This window comes from Patagioenas fasciata, chromosome 1 (assembly GCF_037038585.1).
Source record: "Patagioenas fasciata isolate bPatFas1 chromosome 1, bPatFas1.hap1, whole genome shotgun sequence".
Classification (NCBI taxonomy): Eukaryota; Metazoa; Chordata; class Aves; order Columbiformes; family Columbidae; genus Patagioenas; species Patagioenas fasciata.
In genome coordinates, this window is record NC_092520.1 from 126,765,758 (window position 1) to 126,785,388 (window position 19,631).

Consider the following 19,631-nt stretch of genomic DNA (forward strand, 5'->3'; position numbering starts at 1 on the left):
ATGCAAAACTTCAGGACCTATCTGTTGTGGTTCATAGGTAAGCTTCTTTCTGCATGAGTGAAAAGCAAGTTCCTGGTTATTCCCATAACTCTGTACGTTTTGCAGAAGGAAAGTAGTTAAAGCTCCTCAAAAAAAAAGAAGCTTGTAATGAACAGCAATAGCAGGTAACTTTCTTTTTTAATGTAGCAATTATGAAATTAAATATGAGGTTGCAACGGAATCAATATCTGATGACAGTAATGTACTACATTGCTCTTCCTTTTTTACTTATAAAGTTTGTGACAGTTAATGGGCTGTGGTCACATCTGATACTTCATCTGCAGAATGGTGTCTTATATACATTTGTTTCTTTCCCATTTCTGTAGGTGATGCTGAAATACAAGGACAAAAAGTGGTACCAGTTTTAGACTTTCAAAGAAGCTGTTTGTGGCTTTAAGAACACTGTCCAGGGAAGCAACATTCGTTCCCAAATCTACCAGTTACTGGCCAGAGACAGTTTTTTTCTCCCAGAAGATGTTTCTCTGTTACTATTATTGGCTTCGTCACAGTGGGAGTCAAGGAGAAATTTTGCTGACTGTGAGACGGAAGCGAGAATCGTGTGGGTCTTACTCCAACAGCTGGCTCATGCTGCAGCCCATTTTTTTTCCAAAAGGAACTCAACCATCACTGTGGCATGTAGTCTTTCAGAAGCTGTAGGTATGAACTGTGGGGAGTGCCTCTGGTTAAAAATATTCTGTACAAAACTTGAATGTTAATGCACTTATAAAACTTTGCATGACTAATTGACATCTTAAAAAAAAAAAAAAAGAAAAAGAAAAAGAAAGCATGTTGTGACCGAAGAAAAATGGGATTTATTTCTATTCTGAGAAAAAAAAAAAAATGGCAAAAATATTTATTTTTTAAAAGTGACATTACAAAAAGCCACTACATTTCAAGCATGTTTGCTACCATTCTCAACATAAGAAGTTGAGCTGCATTTTCTTATCTGCTATTTATTTCCCTTGAAAAACCTTGCTTGAAATCAGTGCTGTTTAACTCCTGCCAGAAGAATAAATAACTTCACAGTCCTATGCCCAAAATTTACAGATTTTTCAAGTAGCTAGACAGGCACTATCTGAAATGTGACTAAAACATGAGCTTAGATGGTTTATTTGCAATTCAGAGCACATGACATGTCATCCTTATCTCCACTTTAAAAAAATGTGCTCTAGATTGATCTCAGTTGCCCTTGAAGGGACCTGCAGCATTTTTCATCCCTGTGGTGTCTGTATCACTTGGTTGCCTTATTTCTCAGTAGCAGGAACAGAAAACCAGCTTAGGAAAGCACCTCTGCCAGCTGGGGAAGGCAAGATGAGAAACTGCAGGGCTACAAGTTGGAGAGTCCTGTCAAGATCTGCTCACAGAAGCTGCTTGGCAGCTCGCAGAGCAGAGATTTTCTTTAAGTGGTCAGTTGAAATTATGCTGAGGAAACTGCACAGTAACACCCCCCCCCCCCCCCCCCCCCAACTGGGAAAGAGAGATCACAGCAGCAAGATTAAATGATGGGCTGGGGAGAGAGCATGAAAAACTATTGTCCACATACGGCACTGAACCGGCACATACATAAAATGACATAGTGGGTGAGTGGCAGTTGATTTTCTGCTAAAAGGACTTGGCTTCTCCTTCAAAGTGGTTTTTTTTTTTTTTAGTTTCTGCAGTGAACTCTGCAGAAAACTCTCCTTGTGAATAACTTCCCAGTCCATGGGTTTGCTGTAGATGTGGTGGCCTGCAAGAGCCCCAGGGTGACAACATGTTAAGTCAGACATTTTTCTAAGACTGGCTTGGAAATGAGGCACTGGAGGGAACTCCTTCCAGCAGCTGGGTCGCAGAACTGGCCACCTGTGTGGGTGAGGAAGCACCATTCTAACCAGGCATCCAGAATGAGAAATAAATGAGAACAACAGTATAGCAATTCTATTTTCTGTTTATATATCCACTCTGCCTGTGCTTTGGCCTGCACTCCAAAACCACTAGTTTACGAGCAACAGAAACATTTGGGGCAGCATTCAGACCTTCCAACCAACTTTATAGACCTCATTCCTCTGCCTTCGCTGCTTTTGCAGAGAAGCCAAGCAGCCTGCAGCAATACCCAGCCAAGGCTGCCCCACCAGCTCTGCTCTGTGCCACCTCTGCACTTGCTTCTATGGGGAGCTGGAGCAGGGGGAGAAGCTGTTCCAGTGTGGCACTTGTGCACCCACGGGGCCAGTTTCCACTCCGAACTGGTGTGACCCTTTAGGAACACAGTAGTGCCTGGTGCTTGGGCATCTCTTGGTTCACTTTGGTGACAAGGAAGCCACCAGGTCTGCATAAGTTCTGAGCTGTCCCTCACGTGGGCAGCTAATACTGCAATGGAAAGTCCCCGTTACCTTGATTTCAGTGGAAACATCGTCAGGCTGGAGCTAGAGAATCGCACATAAAAACTTAAGGGCAACTTTTAATTGCTAAATAACTAGAGCACACCCAGTGAGACAAGCACCTTCAACAAGTCATTTCCACAATGTCTGACTGACTTTGGCTGCCAACAGTCTCTAGCTTACTACTGAAGAAAAAAAAAAAGGGGGGCAAAAACCCCAAATCTGCCAGTAGATTTGCATTTGTGTTTTTCTGTAACAGAGAAATGAGAATCTAGCATCCCTCAAATGTACAATTTTTAATCCTAAACTTTCAAGCAACGTTTCTCCGGTACTCCCCATCAGGTCACAGCTGTCTCTTGCTTTCCACTCTTACATATTTTACATATTTCCAGACAGTTACAAACTACTATTTCTGTTAAATTCACCACTTGTGACTATAATTATCAATTTTCTTGTAGTCTGTAGAGATCTAAAAAGTTGTATATGTTTGTATATAGAACATTCTATATATAAAAATATATATATGTAATGTATATGTTGTACAAGTTTGTTAGTGCACACTGTTAAATGCTTTCTATCAAGATTTACCATGTATGTGAAAAGAAAAACAAAACAAAACAACTACTTAAAAACTTCAATGAGGGAGGAGAAACTCTTGCCTGGTTGATTTATTGTGAAATGAGGGGGAGTGTGGCATTTTTGAAAGGCCTGACCAGCCGCTACTCAAGGCTGTTAGTGAAAGGAAGAAAGACGCAGCATTTCGAGCAACGAGCACAGCGTCCAACCAGACTCGCTGTAAGAAAATTGAGGGCACCTCTAGTTGGATGTTGGTACCATGTGCTTTCACCTTCCCCACGGCCACAGCACCACCTCAGCGAAATCCTAAACACAGACAGATCTTCAGCATCACAATCCTCAGTTACAATAGACCAGACTGGCTGGAAATATTAGTTCAGTTTTAAAAGCTTTTTGCTCGTCTGGCTCCCCCGTTCCCTCACATTCTTGTTTTTACAGGAGCTCTCTATGACAGACACATCTAAAACCAGGCACACACAATGTCAGTAGTACACACCGCCCTCTGGGTTTCACCAGATGTGCTTAATCTTGTGCATGGAGCTGCAGATAGAGTATACAGAGAAAATACTTTAAATTAGATTATTTGTATGTTTTCAGAGTGGGCAAGTTTTCAATGAACTACAAGCTCTTTTATTTAACTAAAAAAAAAAAACCAAACCACTTCCATTCCTAGAGTTTTAACTCAAGTTTCAAATCTCAGATTAAAAGGCAAGCTGGAAGAAAATTTGAGAATCAGGTTTTGTTTTCTATAATAACTGGTTTTCTAAATTTTTTTTTTATAGTTCCACAGTTCAACTATTTACATCAATTAGAAATTCCCTTTATTACCAGAATATCGCTTGTTACGCAAATATTTTACAGAAATACTCTACCACACATATTGTATGAAATTACTACATGTAGAAGTCCTCTAAAACAGTTTATGTATGCCTTTTACAGAAGCCCTTTCACACTACATTGTGTGCATTGTAATGAAGATATACATTAAAAAATATCTTTTCAGTATACAATTTGAGAAGAAAATACTGCAGCCTAAGTAAGAGCTGTGCTCAACCTCAAGACTCCTCAATTTGTAAACTGTCTGGATTGTAACAGAGGCAAAAAGCCAAATTTAATCATGGCCCTTAAATACCCCAGCGCCCACACATCCTTTTCCATAACCTAAAGGTGAATTCAAGCACATTGTATTGCAGTCTGGAAGAGATTTTTGCCTTGGTATGGTCTTAGTAAGAACACACTCTCTCTCATTAAGGAACTACGTGTGGCCATTTGTAGTCAACTCTTCATCTTAGGTGTATAAGCAATAGCCATGTAAATGAGTGTTTCCATTCATGTGTTTTGTTTTGTGATTAAATCAACAAATCAAACATTGTACTTTTTTAAATAGCAACCGATATTCAGATTCAGTGTCAAGGCAACGTGGACAGAATACATGTGGGGTTTGTTAACGAGTCATTACCTGTATCTCAGCAGGAAGGTTAATCTGGGGTGAACCGCGCACTCCTGAGCTAACCACGCCCTGTTCCCACAGGTATCCTAAAGCAGTGTCACAAAAGGAAAACTAAGGCGTCTTTAACTGAGGCTGTTTCCAGCCGCCAGTAAGAACCAGAAAAAAAAAAAAAAACTAAAAAAAAGAAAATAAAGAATTGATATTAGTTGTTGTACATATCTCTTCTTTTCCAGCCTCTACTCCAAAAGTCTTCAAAGGTGCGTGGTTTATGTAAAGGGTTTGGATGAAGCTTACACTGCCCAGTCACTCAAGAAAATGGAAAATGCAGCCGCAGTTGTCGCTGGGTTGGGGATGGGGCCACCTTTGTTCCCCCAGCAGCTCACGCAGGGACAAAACCTGGAGCCCAGGTCGTGTTCCTGTGCATTACTGCAGGGAGCTCACAGAGCCCTCGTAACTGCAGTACCACTGCCCAGGAACACGAGCATCGTACCTGGGCTTCTCAACCAGCTGAGAGCACCAGCCCCGCACTTCCAACTCAGCTTAAAGAGTCACCTACAAACTGAAAACTCAGGCAGAAGTGAGGTCATTTAGGGGCACCTACCAACAACATGTTTGAGTAGTTTTGCCAGGAGAGGCTCAAAAACATCAGCCAAAGCTACTGAGCTTCCAGCTCCCTCAGCTACAGATCTACAGGAAAAAATAGCAGGAAAACCCCAAGTCACTTCTTGAAGAAATGTAAATGGCATGGGAGAAAGGCAAAAGGACCAAACAAGGTCAGATTAGGTGTGTGTCATCCCTTGTCACCTGCCACTCTCCCACTGCTGCCCAGCTACAAGAAAACACACAGGTCACTTTTATTAGGCTGGGATAGAAGGAACGCTGCAGCAGTAATACCAAGGTAAAACAAGCTTGTGGTCTGCGTGTGAGGAAAGGGACGGAGTAGCTGTATCAAATATCAATGGCAGGAGTTCCTGCTACCGAATCCAGGGATGTTCTGCCCCATGCTGGCAGCAGACTGAATTGAAACTTGAGTGATTTTGACAAGAAAGCAGATATGAGCTGAAGGGAACAAGGCTGCTCTGCAGCCAAAGGGGACAGGGTCTCTCTGTGAGGAGCTGGCTCACACAGGTTCCCGTGATGCGAAGACAAGGCATTCCTGGCGACAGGAACGTTTGCCAGGACTGGATCCCACCCCAGTTTGTTCTGGCAGACACCCACCCTCGCTCTGGTGCAGCAGCCAGGCCAGGGCAGCGCAGGGCACGGAGCAGGACTGGGCTGCAGCAGCAATTCCACGTACACCGAGTGACAAGGCTGCTGCAACGAACACAACTCCTACCCTTGCCGCAGTGTCCATCCCTCCTCTCCTCACAGGCCACACGCGTCACTGCACCTGTTGTGCAGCACCAGCTAACAGGAAGCAGGAGCAGACTGCAGAGAGACACACAAACCCGCTGAGGAAGAGAGTGAACATGGTCAGATGCATCCCATCCTGACTACAAGACGACAGAGAGTAACCTGCAGTCTGGTTATTGGGCCCTGAACTAGAAAAAAGCGCAGTTTCCACCTAAACACAGGCCTCAGCCCACCAGAGCTGGGAGGAGAAGGGCCCACAGGCAAAAATAAGTAACATGGGCAGCCCAACACTTTCCACCAACTTCAGAAAATAACAGGTATAATCTTCCACACAGTTCTAAGCCGCGTCACTGCTTACCCGACCTCAGCCCTCTCCTGCCTCCCCTGCTTAGTCTCACAGACACCTAAGTCTAATCAGAATTAAGCAATGTAAATAGCTGCAATCAGGCAACAGCTCAGAGCCAGTTCTAATATCATGACTCAAATGCCGCAGCTGCCTCGCTCACAGAGCAGTGGCCACCTTCTGTCTTCTCCTTCGCTCCAAATTACTGCTTAATTAAACTGAACTCGTTGAGCTTGTTTTCCAAAATCAGTTTAGTTCTGTGTCAATCCCCTTATTGATTAGCATCACTTCTGTCTAGAGAGCTTGTCGGGAAATATGCGTGAGATCTATCGCTCTGAATTCTAAAGACCGTATGCAGGAGGAAAATACTGTAATGTGCCAAAGAACAAGCAACTCAAACTACAGCAGCTCCAGCGAGGCCTGAAATACAGCACAGGTGTGTCACCGCATGACACCCCGGGACAGGAAATCATAAGGCCACGTGAGTTGGTAATGAGTCCAACCCAGCACCTTCCCAGGCAGAGCACACAAATGGTCAGGCACCAGGGTGCCGAGGCTCAGATCTGTTAATAACAAGAGCTTTAATGAGCTAAGAAAAGAAACCAAATGCTGTGGATAAAGAGCTCAGCCATCAGGTGACAGATGTGGCAGAAAACCAGTGCAGAGCGGGCAGGAAGGAGACAAAAAATCTCAAGATGAACTGAAATCCAAACCAGGAAAGGTGGCCAAGTCGGTGCCGAGAAGGGCAGTCAAGGCATCCTCGCCTGGGGCTTTGGCTGGATCCCTCCTGCCCGTTTTGCTGAGCCAAGAGGCAGGTGGCGGATCAGAGTCCAGGATGCGGCCCTTTGTACGCAGACCCCAGTATCATCTTTTAAAACTCACCACATTCTCGAAACCTCCATGCCAGGTACTTCTGATGTCAGGATAATGGCCACACCAAAAGTGCTGCATTTGAAGTTAACAAGCTCAAGCACGCTATCAGGCTGTTGAAAGCAAGCGTGCATCCTCTCACATCAGGCTATAAAGGCAACTTCAAAAGTACACCTCTTAAAAAGGATCAGGCAGAAGCTCAGAAATGAAAGAATAATTAGGGGCTTGAAAATTTCTCACAGGAGGCAAGAGTGGAAAGATGGAGATGTTTACATTAGGGAGGAACTGCAGAAGAAAAGACATGATATAATAATTAGAGGGATAAAGAAGGTGACAGGAGGCACCTGTCCTCCCTTTCTTGTAACATATAAGGGCCAAATGATGAAAATAAGAGAATTCAAGGTCAGCGCATTGTATGAAGTTAACAAAAACAGCTGAAATCACATCACCATCACATCCATATGGAAGGGAGCTGAAACTGTGAGATGCAAGGTTTAGCCAGACCAGAAGGTATTAGTGAGGAGAGTAACACCCAACAGCAGCAGATTCCCTGCAAGCTCCTTCCTTGCCCCCTCTTTCAAAGCATCCGATCCAGACAGCTGAGCCAAGTCAGTCTCAGCACCAGCTCAGCCTGACCAGCCCACACTCCCAGAAGAACTTTCTGCCTGATCACAGAAATAGAGTCCAAGGCGCTGGGGTAAAGTGCAAGGGAAATGTGAGCAGAGAAGCCTCATACCCTACACCTTATAGGCGGGATATGAGGCTTCCCTCAGAGCCAGGTCTCTGAAGGAAGGAAGAACCAGAGGTCACCCGCTGCTGCTCAGTGACACCTCTCTAACACACCAGACCCCCAACAACAGCAGGGCTGTCACTTCAGCTGGCCAGACTGAGATATTTTTTTCTTCACAAAAATATGAACTGCCATTTTTAACCAGTAAACTGAGTTTCATTCTTTAAAAAGGAATGTTTTTTGCTGTGTTAACTACAAGAGAGTCCAAACAATATCCCTCTCAAGGCCAGTTTGCAAAGTAGCAGTAAGATGAATTACGACAGTCTGTCACCAAAACGCTTTCCTAAAAGTCAGAGGCCAACCAAGCCCTGGTTCCGCTCACTCTGAATGCTGCACAGCTGCTCAGTGAGAAATCCAGCCGGCTGTAAGGCCACTTTGGCACTCAGTTCATCAGCAGAATTCAGTACAAATGATCCTAGGAGAGGCCTGTAAAATTCAACATTAGGTGCAAACACAATGACTATTTTTTTTGGTCCTAGATACAATTACACACAAGAACTGCCAAATTATCTTTGCGCCTTGTTTTAATAAAATAATCCAGCTCATTTCATTTGTAATAAATACAGTAGGCTGTGGGGTTTTGTTTTAAATTACAATATCAAGCATTTTTAACAGAATTCATTTAAATACTGTGCTTTTAGCAATTAATAATTTCGCAGATCTGTAAACGTGCTTCACTGTCCTGTCTGACATTTGAAGGGTTTGGCTTGGTGAACTGATAGCAGCTTCCACCACACACTTCAGCAGGCAGATTGCAACAATGCCTGTAGCAGCAAGATAGAGGAGGATCACACCGCGGGCAGCTCTGTCGCTGCCTGCGAGGACACTGGCCCTTGCCCTGCCCAGTCTGTGGTGCTTTTCACTTCACCGCACACGAGAAAGGTGCATCTTGTGTCAGAGCTCCAGCTCCTGCAGGTCTCCCCAGCTAGGGCCAATTTTCACTTTAACATGCAGTTTTACTGAGAGCTTGATGGCATTTTCCATCTCATGCTTGACGATCTGAGCGACCTGCAAGAAAAGGCAAGACATCAGATGTGCACGTAACTGCAATGCTCTGTTTTTCTGTCAATAGCTGGGGTGGCCAGACACCAGGACTCCTCTCCTGCATTTATTTGCACTGACATACCACTGATGAGAATGCAACCAAATATTTTAATCCTGATTGGGGTTTATGAATGGAGAAACTGTGTAAAGCCAGCAACATTTTATGCAGCACAGACTTGAGACTGGTTCCACACTGTTTGAGACTTAGAAAAGAGGCAAGATTAACCTTCCATTAAACACCTGAGAGTCCTGCAGAGTCTCCTCTTTCACCCAGCTGCATAATTCTGGGTGTTCCACGGAGTCTGTTCTGAAAACTTCAATGAAAGCAAGACACAAAACAAATACACCATAGCAAAGAACAGTGTCCCTCCTCATTGTGTCGGCACAAGAGGCACCCTGTGAAATACAAACTACAAATTTCTGGGAAAGCGGATCACATTCAATGCAGGTGCTAGAAATCCTCCCCAGGTTCACCCTCACTGTTTTGTTGAGGCAATTCCAACATTTGCTGCCCTCCAAAGGCATTTCTAAGAAAACACTCATTTAAGTACATAGGGAAAGCAGAAGGTATTTTTGCCTGTGACTTTTTGGAGTGTAAGAGACAGGATTTTTTTTCCCAGCTGTAAATAACTGCCCTGGATAAGAGGGACTCTCTTTCCTAGCCCAAGACCTGCACGGAGTCCAGCCTGTCCTGGATTGCTTATTTCAATGAATCTTTCGGTTCACACCCATCCCACGGACCCTTCCACAGCAGAATGAAAAGAGGCTTTGAAATTACTGTGATCACTCATCTCAGCCAGAGGCCACTGCACCAACACAGGAACTATTCAAGCTTTCTGACCCATCCTTTTTCATAAGTCCCTCACAGGTGCACACAGGAGCGATCCGTCCATAGTTTTTACTGGGAAAGGAGGAGGGATTTGAGGAGATCAGAGCACAAGAGTTTACAACAGCATTAAGAGCAAAGGGGAGATTTGTCTTCCAAAACCCTATGCCCTTACATTCCACATTTCAAAATTATCTTGATAACCTAGAAAAATGCTTTGAAATAGGATGTAATTCAGCACAGACAAGTACAGACTAGAAAGAAGCAGGACAGAAAACTGGGATATAAATAATCTACTGTTCAAAAATAGGATGAAAAATAACTGCCTGGGCAGGAAAAAAATGGGGTTATCGGAGATTAAAAACTGAATGCAGCTTACGCACAGCACACTGTTGTGGCAAAGAAAGCAAATGCAACTCTGGAACATAGAAAATGTTGCTTGTGTGACACATGGATCAGTTTTCCACTCTATTTAAACTACTGCAGCCTTGATCAAGTTTGGGGCCCAGTATTTCAAAAGAAATGTGAACCATCCAGAGGGAAATTCTTTGAGAATGGTCACAGGTCCAGCACACACCACCAAGAACATCAAATTAAAGCTGCTACACCTTGAGAAAGGGACAGCAGCTGCAGGGGAGACACGAAAACCTGCATGAGGTTCCTGGGGAAACTGATGGGTTGAGACAGAGGTGTGCACCAACATCCTGACCTGGGGAGCTTTGAGGTCTGAATTTCCTGCATGTATGTTAAGCAAACAGATTGCAGAGTTCTCAGTGCTCAGTTGAAACACGTTTGCAGGAATACTGACCATCTTAAAAACATAAATGCAACGATGCTGGGAACAAGCAAGCAGTTTAAAAGCACCTAGCCTTTGATTCCTAACCTCATCCACACCTTTATGTTCCTACCTGACTCCTCACTGCCAGCTTCAGCTCAACAGATGGAAGGTCAAGCCTCCTTCTGCCATCTTTGGCAATACTATCACAATCTTGCTATCGGGACAAGTTCTGAAAGCTCCCTACCTTCACTTTGACATTCTGCACAGACTAGGAAAGTCCTGATGCCCCAGGCACTTCACACCTTTAGCCCAAGAAAAAATAAGTATTACTCCAATATGGCCTTTTAAAACAAGTAGCCTAGTTCACTGATAGACTGCAAATGAAAACAGAATGATCACTAGTGTTGTTTCTCTTACAAACCACTTGTAAAGATACCCTGACAGGAACACAAATTCCTAGATATATGGAAAGCTATTTTTAGTTTTCTTTTGTGCACTTTAGCTTGGTGACCAAACTAATTTGTCTGAATAAAAACTGCTATTGCAATTGAGAAATATACGACTTACACTATAATAAAGCTTTAGTGCCAGGAAGATGAAAAAAACTTCATCAATACAGAAAGCAAGAAATGGTCACTACTTTTGCACTAAAAGGTATATTATAGCTCAAAAGAGCTAATTAATTCAGGCCCTGCTTTGAGTGGGGGCTTAAGAGGGAGACATGTCAAGAGATCCTTTCCAACCTAGATCTTTCCACCATAGAATAATTCTAATGGTGCATCTGAAAGGACAGCAGGCAGTATTATCACCAAAAAAAAAAATCCTTTCTGGCCCTAAAAACAATTAACCAAAGGGGTAAGAAGTACCCTGTTGTCTCAGCTAGACAGAAATCCTTGAAAAACAAGCAAATCTTGTACGCACAAGGAAAGTCTGAGTCTAAGAAACATGCCTTGTCTACATATGCTGGTTTAAGGGACTGCCCAGAAAATCCATGGACAGAAATACAGTCAGAAAAGCTGACAATGATTTTTGTTGAAGTCGAGGCTCTTAATGAAAAAAAAAAAAAAACCACAACCAATAAATAATAAGTGAATCCACTCACTTGGCCCCAGTTCTTCTGGGGACACTTTGATAAGTTCGAGTCAGTACCTAAAGACGTAAAAGAAAGGACACTGGGATCCTCTTTATCTCTAAAACAGCCTGCCTGGATTGAAGCAGCAGATGTCCAAACAGAGCTGGAGAAACAAACAGAAGCTTGAGCTGAGATTCAAGAGAAAAATATTAAAACTTTGGCTTTTAATGAAATAATTATTAAAAAATATGCTCTGGCCAATCAGTATTGCCTAAAGCTCTTTCAGACTAGGAGTTACTGCTTGCCACCAAGGTGTATGCGCAGAACAGAAGTGGGATCTTGCGTGGTGGAAGAGCACACACAGAGACACATGTAGACATGAAAGGTATCTCAAGTCCCCACAGCAGATTTGTTACACCAACCATGCTGCTAACCAGCACCATAACACTCCTACCAGAAAGACAAGTAGGTAGGAAACAAGTACCAAAGGCAAAAAAATCCTCCTTTCCTTACACAAACCGCAGCTCTACCAGTTCATGTTCTGCATCAGGCACCAGAAGACAGGAGTGTAAACAGGGAGGCAAAGCTCCCTCCAAACAGAGGAAAAACTCCCTACACCTGTCAACAACATTAAGCTACTTCAACCATCAAGTCTTGCATAGAAGTTGTACAAACTGCTGTTATAAGCAGCAAAGGACATGTTGGAAAAATTGAGTCTGCAAATAAAGGGATCAAGAATACAAACATAGTTTTTCATCCAATTTAACATCATCTTCACAGGGTTGTTAGCACACAGTGAGAGTATATTCAGGGAAAAGAAGCTGAGCCCCCAGAAGGGAAGCTGGTTTGAAACATCCTAATGTAGCCAAAAAAGCCTGTACCTGGATGACATCATCCTCTGCTACTTCATAGAGGAGCTCATCATGGAGTTGGAGGATAAAGAAAGCTCCGCTGATGGGGTGTAATGTCCCTCTGTTTCTCTTCCTCCCGAGCGTTCCTACACAGGTGAAGAGCACATTATGTTACATACCGTTATGTAAAGGCATGGTTTTTGTATCAAAAAACCCTTGCACATTCCTAATGCTGAGAAAAAGAACATGATGAACATTAAAATAAAAAAGCCCACGCCTACAGATGAAACCACAAAACATTATTATTCTATCAATATTTGTACAGTCACTGAGGGAAAAATGTTCATGAAAAGCATTTTGGATATAAACATTTCAGCCTTGCATTATAAAGCTATGAATCAGAACAGAAACAAGAGACAGTTGCATCTCCTGAACGATCTGTTTTAAAATGAAATTTTAAACAAAATCATGTCAAGTTTAATCAAAGTTGGTTTACAACATTCTCTCTGGCAAGGGATTAGGATTCTGCTTTTCTTGCAAAATCATTTTAATGGTCAGTCTAAAAAGGCAGTTAGCCTCCTCCCAAATGCAGTTATCTGAAACTGTAGCTACTACTCCTGATTAAAAAAAGGAAAGAAAAAAGAGCAGTTGTTGAATAAACAAGCAGCTGACAAAACCAGGATACCAGTAGGCCTTGCCTGAAAAAAATAAAACAGAACAAATTGTTCCATGGTAAAAGCTTTTTTTAAAAAAAATAAATAAACACAACCTCACACACACAGACCCCAAAGTTATTTATTTCTCAGGTTAGCTAACAGGAGGACTCCAGTTCACAGCTATGGGAAGGGTTTCACAGCATCGTCGGCTCCTCACACTGAAGCAGCAATGTTGAAGAAGTCACATGACGCAGGATGCTTCTCTGATGGCACAGGCATTTATAACTTGCTGAAAGAGAATTCTTTCTAACTCTTGGAACAGCTAGTATGAGAAGAGGAAAAATTGTCACAAATTCATCTACTCACTTTCCTACAATTACATTGGCCAAAGGTCAGTAGCTGCTGCTCCTAGAGGGGTTGGGAAGTTTTGTCAGGGACAAGCTTTCTACTCACAGCAGACCTCCGAATCTTGTCTCTCTAAAAATAAAACTCCCTGACACACTTCTAGAGATACAGCAATTAATTATTTAGTTTTCCTTGTCAGTCCTACAAAAATCAGACTCTTTGTATTAAGACAGCTTCATGTTTCAGGTTGAAGCATAAGAACTACCAAAGAAATATAGCACTCCAACCCTTAAGTTGTCTTTCTAAAAATATACAAGTGATGAACGAAACACTGTCTACATTATGCTAAAAAATAGTCTTCATAGCAATCCTCTGGGAATGAGCATCCTAGCACAGCTTTGCTATCTGCAGCCACAAGAAATTTATGTTGCTAAGTGCTTCATATAACACTCTTGCGGAGGCTCTGTACATCCAACTCCAGTCAACAAATTCCAGACGTAACTCTAACAAAAAAAAATATATCTTTGGAACTAGAAGTCGTTCCACTCTGTCTTTTCACTGCCTTTGAAGCCAGGGTATCTGCTCAGTTTTTCCTTCCTAATTTTGAGCAATTCTGTGGTAGCATCACAGACCAGGCCATATCGCATATAAACTCGCACTGCCAACCTTTGCAAGATCAGCTTTGAAGCTATTGGGGATTCCAATCTGAACACTGCAGTTTCTCCCTTCTTCCTCATGACTTTTTTCCCATTAAAACTTAACTGAAAATTTTTGCTCTAGTGTGCAAGGAAGAGGCGAGCATACCAGTCTGATCTCTCTGGAAGGAGCTCTCCAGATGTCCATGGGACTTGATCACAGAGGAGAAAGCTTCCAGGCGTCTCTGAATGTTCACAGTGGCTGTTTTGACAATGTCTGCAGCAGATCCCTGAACAGTTGTATTCACAGCCTGTCGTTCTGCCTAAACAGAGACAGTTGTTCTCAAAACCCAACCAGAAAAATAAATCAAATCCAGCATGCCACAGGTTACTTAATTAAAAATAATACAGGGCCAAATACAGACATAGTAAAACCTCCAGATGGACAGTTTGTCATATGTGCCTGAAATAAAGAGACATTGTAGACTAGCTGGGGACACAACATTTCTCCAGGTGACTGAGAAAAGCAGGATTTCCACAAATTTAAAATTAATTAATATCAAGGGTAATAACTTGCAAGAGTCACAAGCCACAAGAGGGAGAAGCGTATCCACATGGTAACAGAGTTCCATGAGGAGAAAAATATGTCAGTCAGTCCAAGCATCTCAAGACATTTCTGCCTGTCTCCAAAACCATCAGGAATGGATGACCAAAGGCAAAAAGCTGGACTTCACAGATTAATGACAGAGCATTACAGCTGTGCAAAACCACACCAGATGACACTATGACACAATGACTTTTCACACAAACAACCTCGGACAAGAAAACTGTATTCAAACAGTCTCTTTGATTAGAGCTGAAACGTGTGCAACAAGTTACAAGGAAGCTGAAATGAAAGTTAAGACAATTCATTAACTGGTCTTTAATGTGATTTTAAAACTGAACAGAAGGTGCATCTACAAAGTTTCATGCTGAAGTATCCTCCAGATTAAAGTCACATCATGTCAAAAAAAAAGGTTTTTTAAAGTCTTTGTGTCCCTTTCAACTACTTGGAGTACAAACTCCCCCACCTCCTCCCTCTTCCACTCTAGTCTTTAATTCCACACGACCTGATCCAGCTTCCCACTGAAAAGCATGCCCCACAGAAATGCACCAACATCTCCTCAGGGAGTCAATTCTCTCTCACTGATGTAGAGTCTATGACAGATGTGTCTGAAATGACCTTGATAAAAAAGCATGATGCTAGTACAAAGGCATATATTAAGTCAATATTTATCTAACAAGTTTGAGCAATTTTCCTGTGAGGGGAAATAAGAAAAAGAACAAATACCCAAAAATACAAGACTTAAATGCCCTTTCTTGTTCAAGTGCTGACAGCATATTATATACAAAGACTGCTACGTGGGAGTAACTCAGCCTGAAGAGTAAAAGCACATCACTGTGTGGAGGCTTTTTAAAATCATGTCCACTTATTTCAATAAATTACTCACTCCTGTTCCAACATGGGAGTTCTGAAGTGAGGTTAGCACAGCAATGACAGTTGTGCACCCAGTCACAGAAGACTTATGTAAAGCAAACCATGACAAAAGCTCTGTTATTCAGAAAATAACTGAGGGAACAATGAACCAAGTAGGAAGTGGAAGGTCAAGACAAAGATGGGCTCATAGATCCTGTAAAAACGCAGATATGGATATGCAAAGAAATCTAATACTGAAAAAAACAAACAAACAAAGCATAACAACAACAACAAAACAAATAAACAAAACAAAACAAAAAACCTTCTACATACATGAGCTTTACTGTAGGGGTTTGGATCTTTGATAGCTGGCAGGTATCTCCGTCTTCCCAGGATAGTCTGCACAAACCCATCTCTCCTGCAGCTCCTCACTGTCTCCCTCAAGAATTTCTGAATGCCTGTGAAAGGAAAGAGAAAATTTTCCCTAATACAACTGATATTCCACATTGACTTCTCACTGGGATCACTGAAAGTGGTCTGGGACACCCAAGGAGCACAAAGGTAATTCTTTATATTTCCTAGACCCTGTCAGTGAACAAGGGCACATGATCACTCAGCCTATTTGCAGCTGTGCTGGGAAACCTATTAAGACTTCTGAAGTGGAAGAGAATGGGTAGTGTCAGGATATCTGGCTGTGCACAAGGAGGTAGGAAATCCATTCTGCACAGTGCCCAGGCACAAAGGATCATACATGTATTATGGGTAATGGAGAGGTCAGGACCTGGACCAGCACTGGAAAGACAAGTAGTAGGAAGGGAGTAAGTTGAAAGCAGAAGTCGGAGCCCTTGATGCCTCAGGCTGCCTGACTTCAGACTGTGTCACACCAGATTCTAGGATGAAAGAAACCTGCCCACCTGCACTTTGCAAGGGAAGGAGTTAATCCACCGAGGATATTAAAAAGAAACTTAGCTCAAACATAGGTGAGACAGGGAAGAGTCCCTTTCACTGAAAGTTCAGGTAACAATTGCACTAAAGTGGAAAAAGTTAACTCCCTGCACTTTCTTTCCAAGGTTTACAAAACATAGAATGTAAAAGGAGCTATTCAGGATCAAGACTGACAGCACGAGTCAGTTCACTAGGTATGTAAATTAGCATGTCAACCTGGCAATGCATATAAGTGAAAACTCATTAGAAGTGAAGTTAAAGATATAAGGTACATTGCGGAGTTTGTATGTATGCACCTGTATCGAGAGGGAGGAAGCACAAAGTCACTTCTAATGGTTGATAAGGAGACACTATCTGGAAATTACTGGAGATTAACCAGACTTTTTATAGGATACCATTTCTCAGCATCTGTCTTCTAAAGAAACAAAGCCTGAATCTTTAGAACATAATTTTCCAGCTGATTTCCAAGTTTTATGATTAGAACTAGTTGTCTCACATCCCATTTGCCCTCCGTTAATTTTCTGATTGCAGCTCTACTCTTTCTATAGCTTTCCTAAAAATTAACATGCTTCTTAGGAATGCAACAATGTCATTTTACAAAATATGGGAGAGCTGCTCTGAGCAGCTAGACAAAAATGTGTTATACACAAAGCAGTTTAAAACTCAATCAAAGCAGAAGACAAGAACTGGAGAGAGAAATGGTTATATTTAAAAATTATAAGAAGTGTGGTCTAAAGTTGTATTGTCATGAAACCAATTGTATTGTCATTATGGAGTATCAAACTGCTGTGCTGATGCACTGGACTTTTTAAAAATTAAAAGCTTTTTAAAAAGAGACAGGACTAGTGAGGACTGAGACAAATTTAGGATTTGAAGAGACACAGAGAGAAGGGATTAAAAACAACAACCACCACCACCTCGCAGCTCCCAAACAGCCATATCCAAACCTCTGTATCTTGATTTGAAGGATTCAATGTAATTGGCAGCTTCATCTTCATCGATCCCCATCTGCTCGCCTAATGATTTTGTTCCTATCCCATAGATGATTCCATAGCAAATCTGCCAGAGGACAGTGTGAAGAACCGCAACCATATGGTGAGCCATGCAGAGAAAACAGAGCCAAAACAAAATGTGATTCACTGGAAGACAAGTGTATGGGAACATTCAAGAAGAGAGACTGCTTCTGAGTCCAAGCCATTCAGGCTGCTTTTCGCCACCCTCATCCCTCAAAACCCAGACAGCTCCAGCTGAAATGTATTAAGAGTGGGAGGTCATACAAAGCAACTACCGAACAGTCACAGATGAACTCAAGTAGCAAACCATACTGTTGTGACTCCTTGATATTTTGAACACTGAGCCTTCCAGCCCAGAAAGCTGCTGTTGAAGTTCTTTTCCTAAAAATTACCTGTTTAGCTTGTTGCCTGGTCCCATCTCCAACAGCTTCAGGATCAATCATTTTCCATTCTGCTGCAATGCTCTTGAAGACATCAGTACCCCCGTTCAAGGCTTGAATGAGTCGACAATCGCAAGACAAATGAGCAAGGATCCTCAGTTCAAGCTGAGAGTAATCAGCTGCCAAGATTAAACCACCTGAAATCAACAAGGTAGCAGAAATCATTATTTCATAAATTACTCCAACAACATTCCAACAAGAAGCACTGAAGCTGTCCTTGCACCTTCTGCTCTGAAAGTTTTTCACAGACATTTCTATGTGATCTCAGTCTCTGTTTTCTTGCAAATATCTTCAGGAGTTGCTTCTGCCACTGCTGAAAGTTGTGCCAATTAAGAGTAGAAATTAAATCAGACCAATTCTTGCCTGTTTCTCCAATGCCCAGGCCTGCTTGCTTTCCATCCAGTCCCTACATCCAGAATTCATCGAAAACACAAAGACAAGCGTCTGCCCAGGCATCTGTGTAAAAGTCTGGCACCTCATTGGAATGATCTGCACGGAGGCCAGACCAGCAGCCTTGTACTGAGCCAGGGCAGGCAACATGAGAACTGACATTTGCATAGAAATAATACACAAATGGCACTCTGTCTAGTGTTAAGAGCTGCCTAAGTATAGCTCTTCAGAAGACATGTATTCTTAAAGAGGAAACGAAGGTGTGAACACTTGAATTATAACATTTGAACACTTTCCCCAGTTGAAATGCTCTCCTTTACAGTCTTGTGAATAATTTTGAGGGCAAGCTAACTACTGCACTGGTTTTCCAAGTAGGCTGCTTAGTCAGATACATACTGTCATCAGTTCTTAACTCTTCATCAGATCTAAGATTTTTTGCCAACTAAATTCATAATGACTACCTGGCACAGAGCAGAACCTGGGCGTTACCTGGGAAGGGAACAAAGGCATGCCTCATGCTAACAGCAAACGGTATTCCCCTTTCTTTGGATCTGTCTTCAGCCTGAACCTTTAGGCCATGAGGCAAAACACCGGAACTCTTTCTGCATCTGTGGAGACAAATAATTACTGTTTGTCACTAATTTCAAAGACACTGAAAGATGCATAATCAATTTTGCCACAAAGGATCCATGAAAACAAGTGAGTCAGTAGCTTCTATTCCACTCTTCCGGACAATTCATACTTAAATATGATCATAGGAGAAGCGAACAGAGGCCACACGTACACCTAAAGGGATTTACTGACTCTGAACAGATTTAGGGATAAATCTTCCTAGTACATTCAGTTTGGTCCAGAAATTGGATAATTCCACCCCAAAACAGGTAAGATGAAAGGCCCCAGGCCTGTGATGGGCGCATTCCAGAAACATAGCAAATGAGTCTGATACAAATCCTAAAAACTCAACATCCCACCTTGAATGCCAAGTCTTCTTTCAACATCAGAATATGCAGAATATCCACACCAGCCAATACCTAGTACAGACAGAAAATATTTCCTCTATGCCAGCCTCATCACTGCATGCACACAAACACACAAGTAAGCCCACAGAAGCAGAGAAGCTGCAGAAGACATGGTCATAAACCACTGCACGTTTCCTCTCTACAGACTGAGTAAAAAATTGCCAAAAAGCAAAGAGGTTTTCTTTTTCCAGAAGAACAGAAGTTTAGAGTGGCACCAGCTGCAACCTCTGCAGCCTCTCAGAGCTTGCTTGGCTCTCTTGTCCCACCAAGTCACTTGTAGCTGCAGGTGGAATTCTGTCCATCAGTGCACCTACTGAACATTGCACAGCTGTGACACCATTCACACCTCCTATCCCCCTCAGCACCAACCCACTAGCCAGCCCGTT

General features: G+C 42.4%; 2 protein-coding genes across 10 annotated transcripts in view; one reads left to right on the forward strand and one right to left on the reverse strand.

The window, feature by feature from the left end:
* The window catches only part of STXBP5L (syntaxin binding protein 5L), a 202,093-nt gene extending 197,469 nt beyond the window's left edge, over positions 1-4,624 (forward strand). For all 4 annotated transcript variants that reach the window (XM_071814146.1, XM_065842427.2, XM_071814153.1 and 1 more), the window contains one exon: positions 366-4,624. In XM_071814146.1, the coding sequence (XP_071670247.1) occupies positions 366-407 (42 nt within the window). In that variant the 3' untranslated portion in view covers positions 408-4,624. The remainder of the gene's footprint in view (positions 1-365) is intronic.
* A 3,657-nt stretch (positions 4,625-8,281) lies between these two features.
* The window catches only part of POLQ (DNA polymerase theta), a 53,748-nt gene continuing 42,398 nt past the window's right edge, over positions 8,282-19,631 (reverse strand). For 3 of the 6 annotated variants that reach the window (XM_065852267.2, XM_065852257.2, XM_071814163.1), the window contains exons 24-30: positions 18,716-18,834; positions 17,789-17,973; positions 17,331-17,442; positions 15,772-15,896; positions 14,152-14,305; positions 12,377-12,492; positions 8,282-8,783 (exon numbers count right to left, since the gene is read on the reverse strand). In XM_065852267.2, the coding sequence (XP_065708339.2) occupies positions 8,670-8,783; positions 12,377-12,492; positions 14,152-14,305; positions 15,772-15,896; positions 17,331-17,442; positions 17,789-17,973; positions 18,716-18,834 (925 nt within the window). In that variant the 3' untranslated portion in view covers positions 8,282-8,669. Of the gene's footprint in view, positions 8,784-11,239; positions 11,659-12,376; positions 12,493-14,151; positions 14,306-15,771; positions 15,897-17,330; positions 17,443-17,788; positions 17,974-18,715; positions 18,835-19,197; positions 19,258-19,631 lie in introns of those variants that run through there. The other 3 variants (XM_071814162.1, XM_065852277.2, XM_065852287.2) reach the window with 3 other exon arrangements.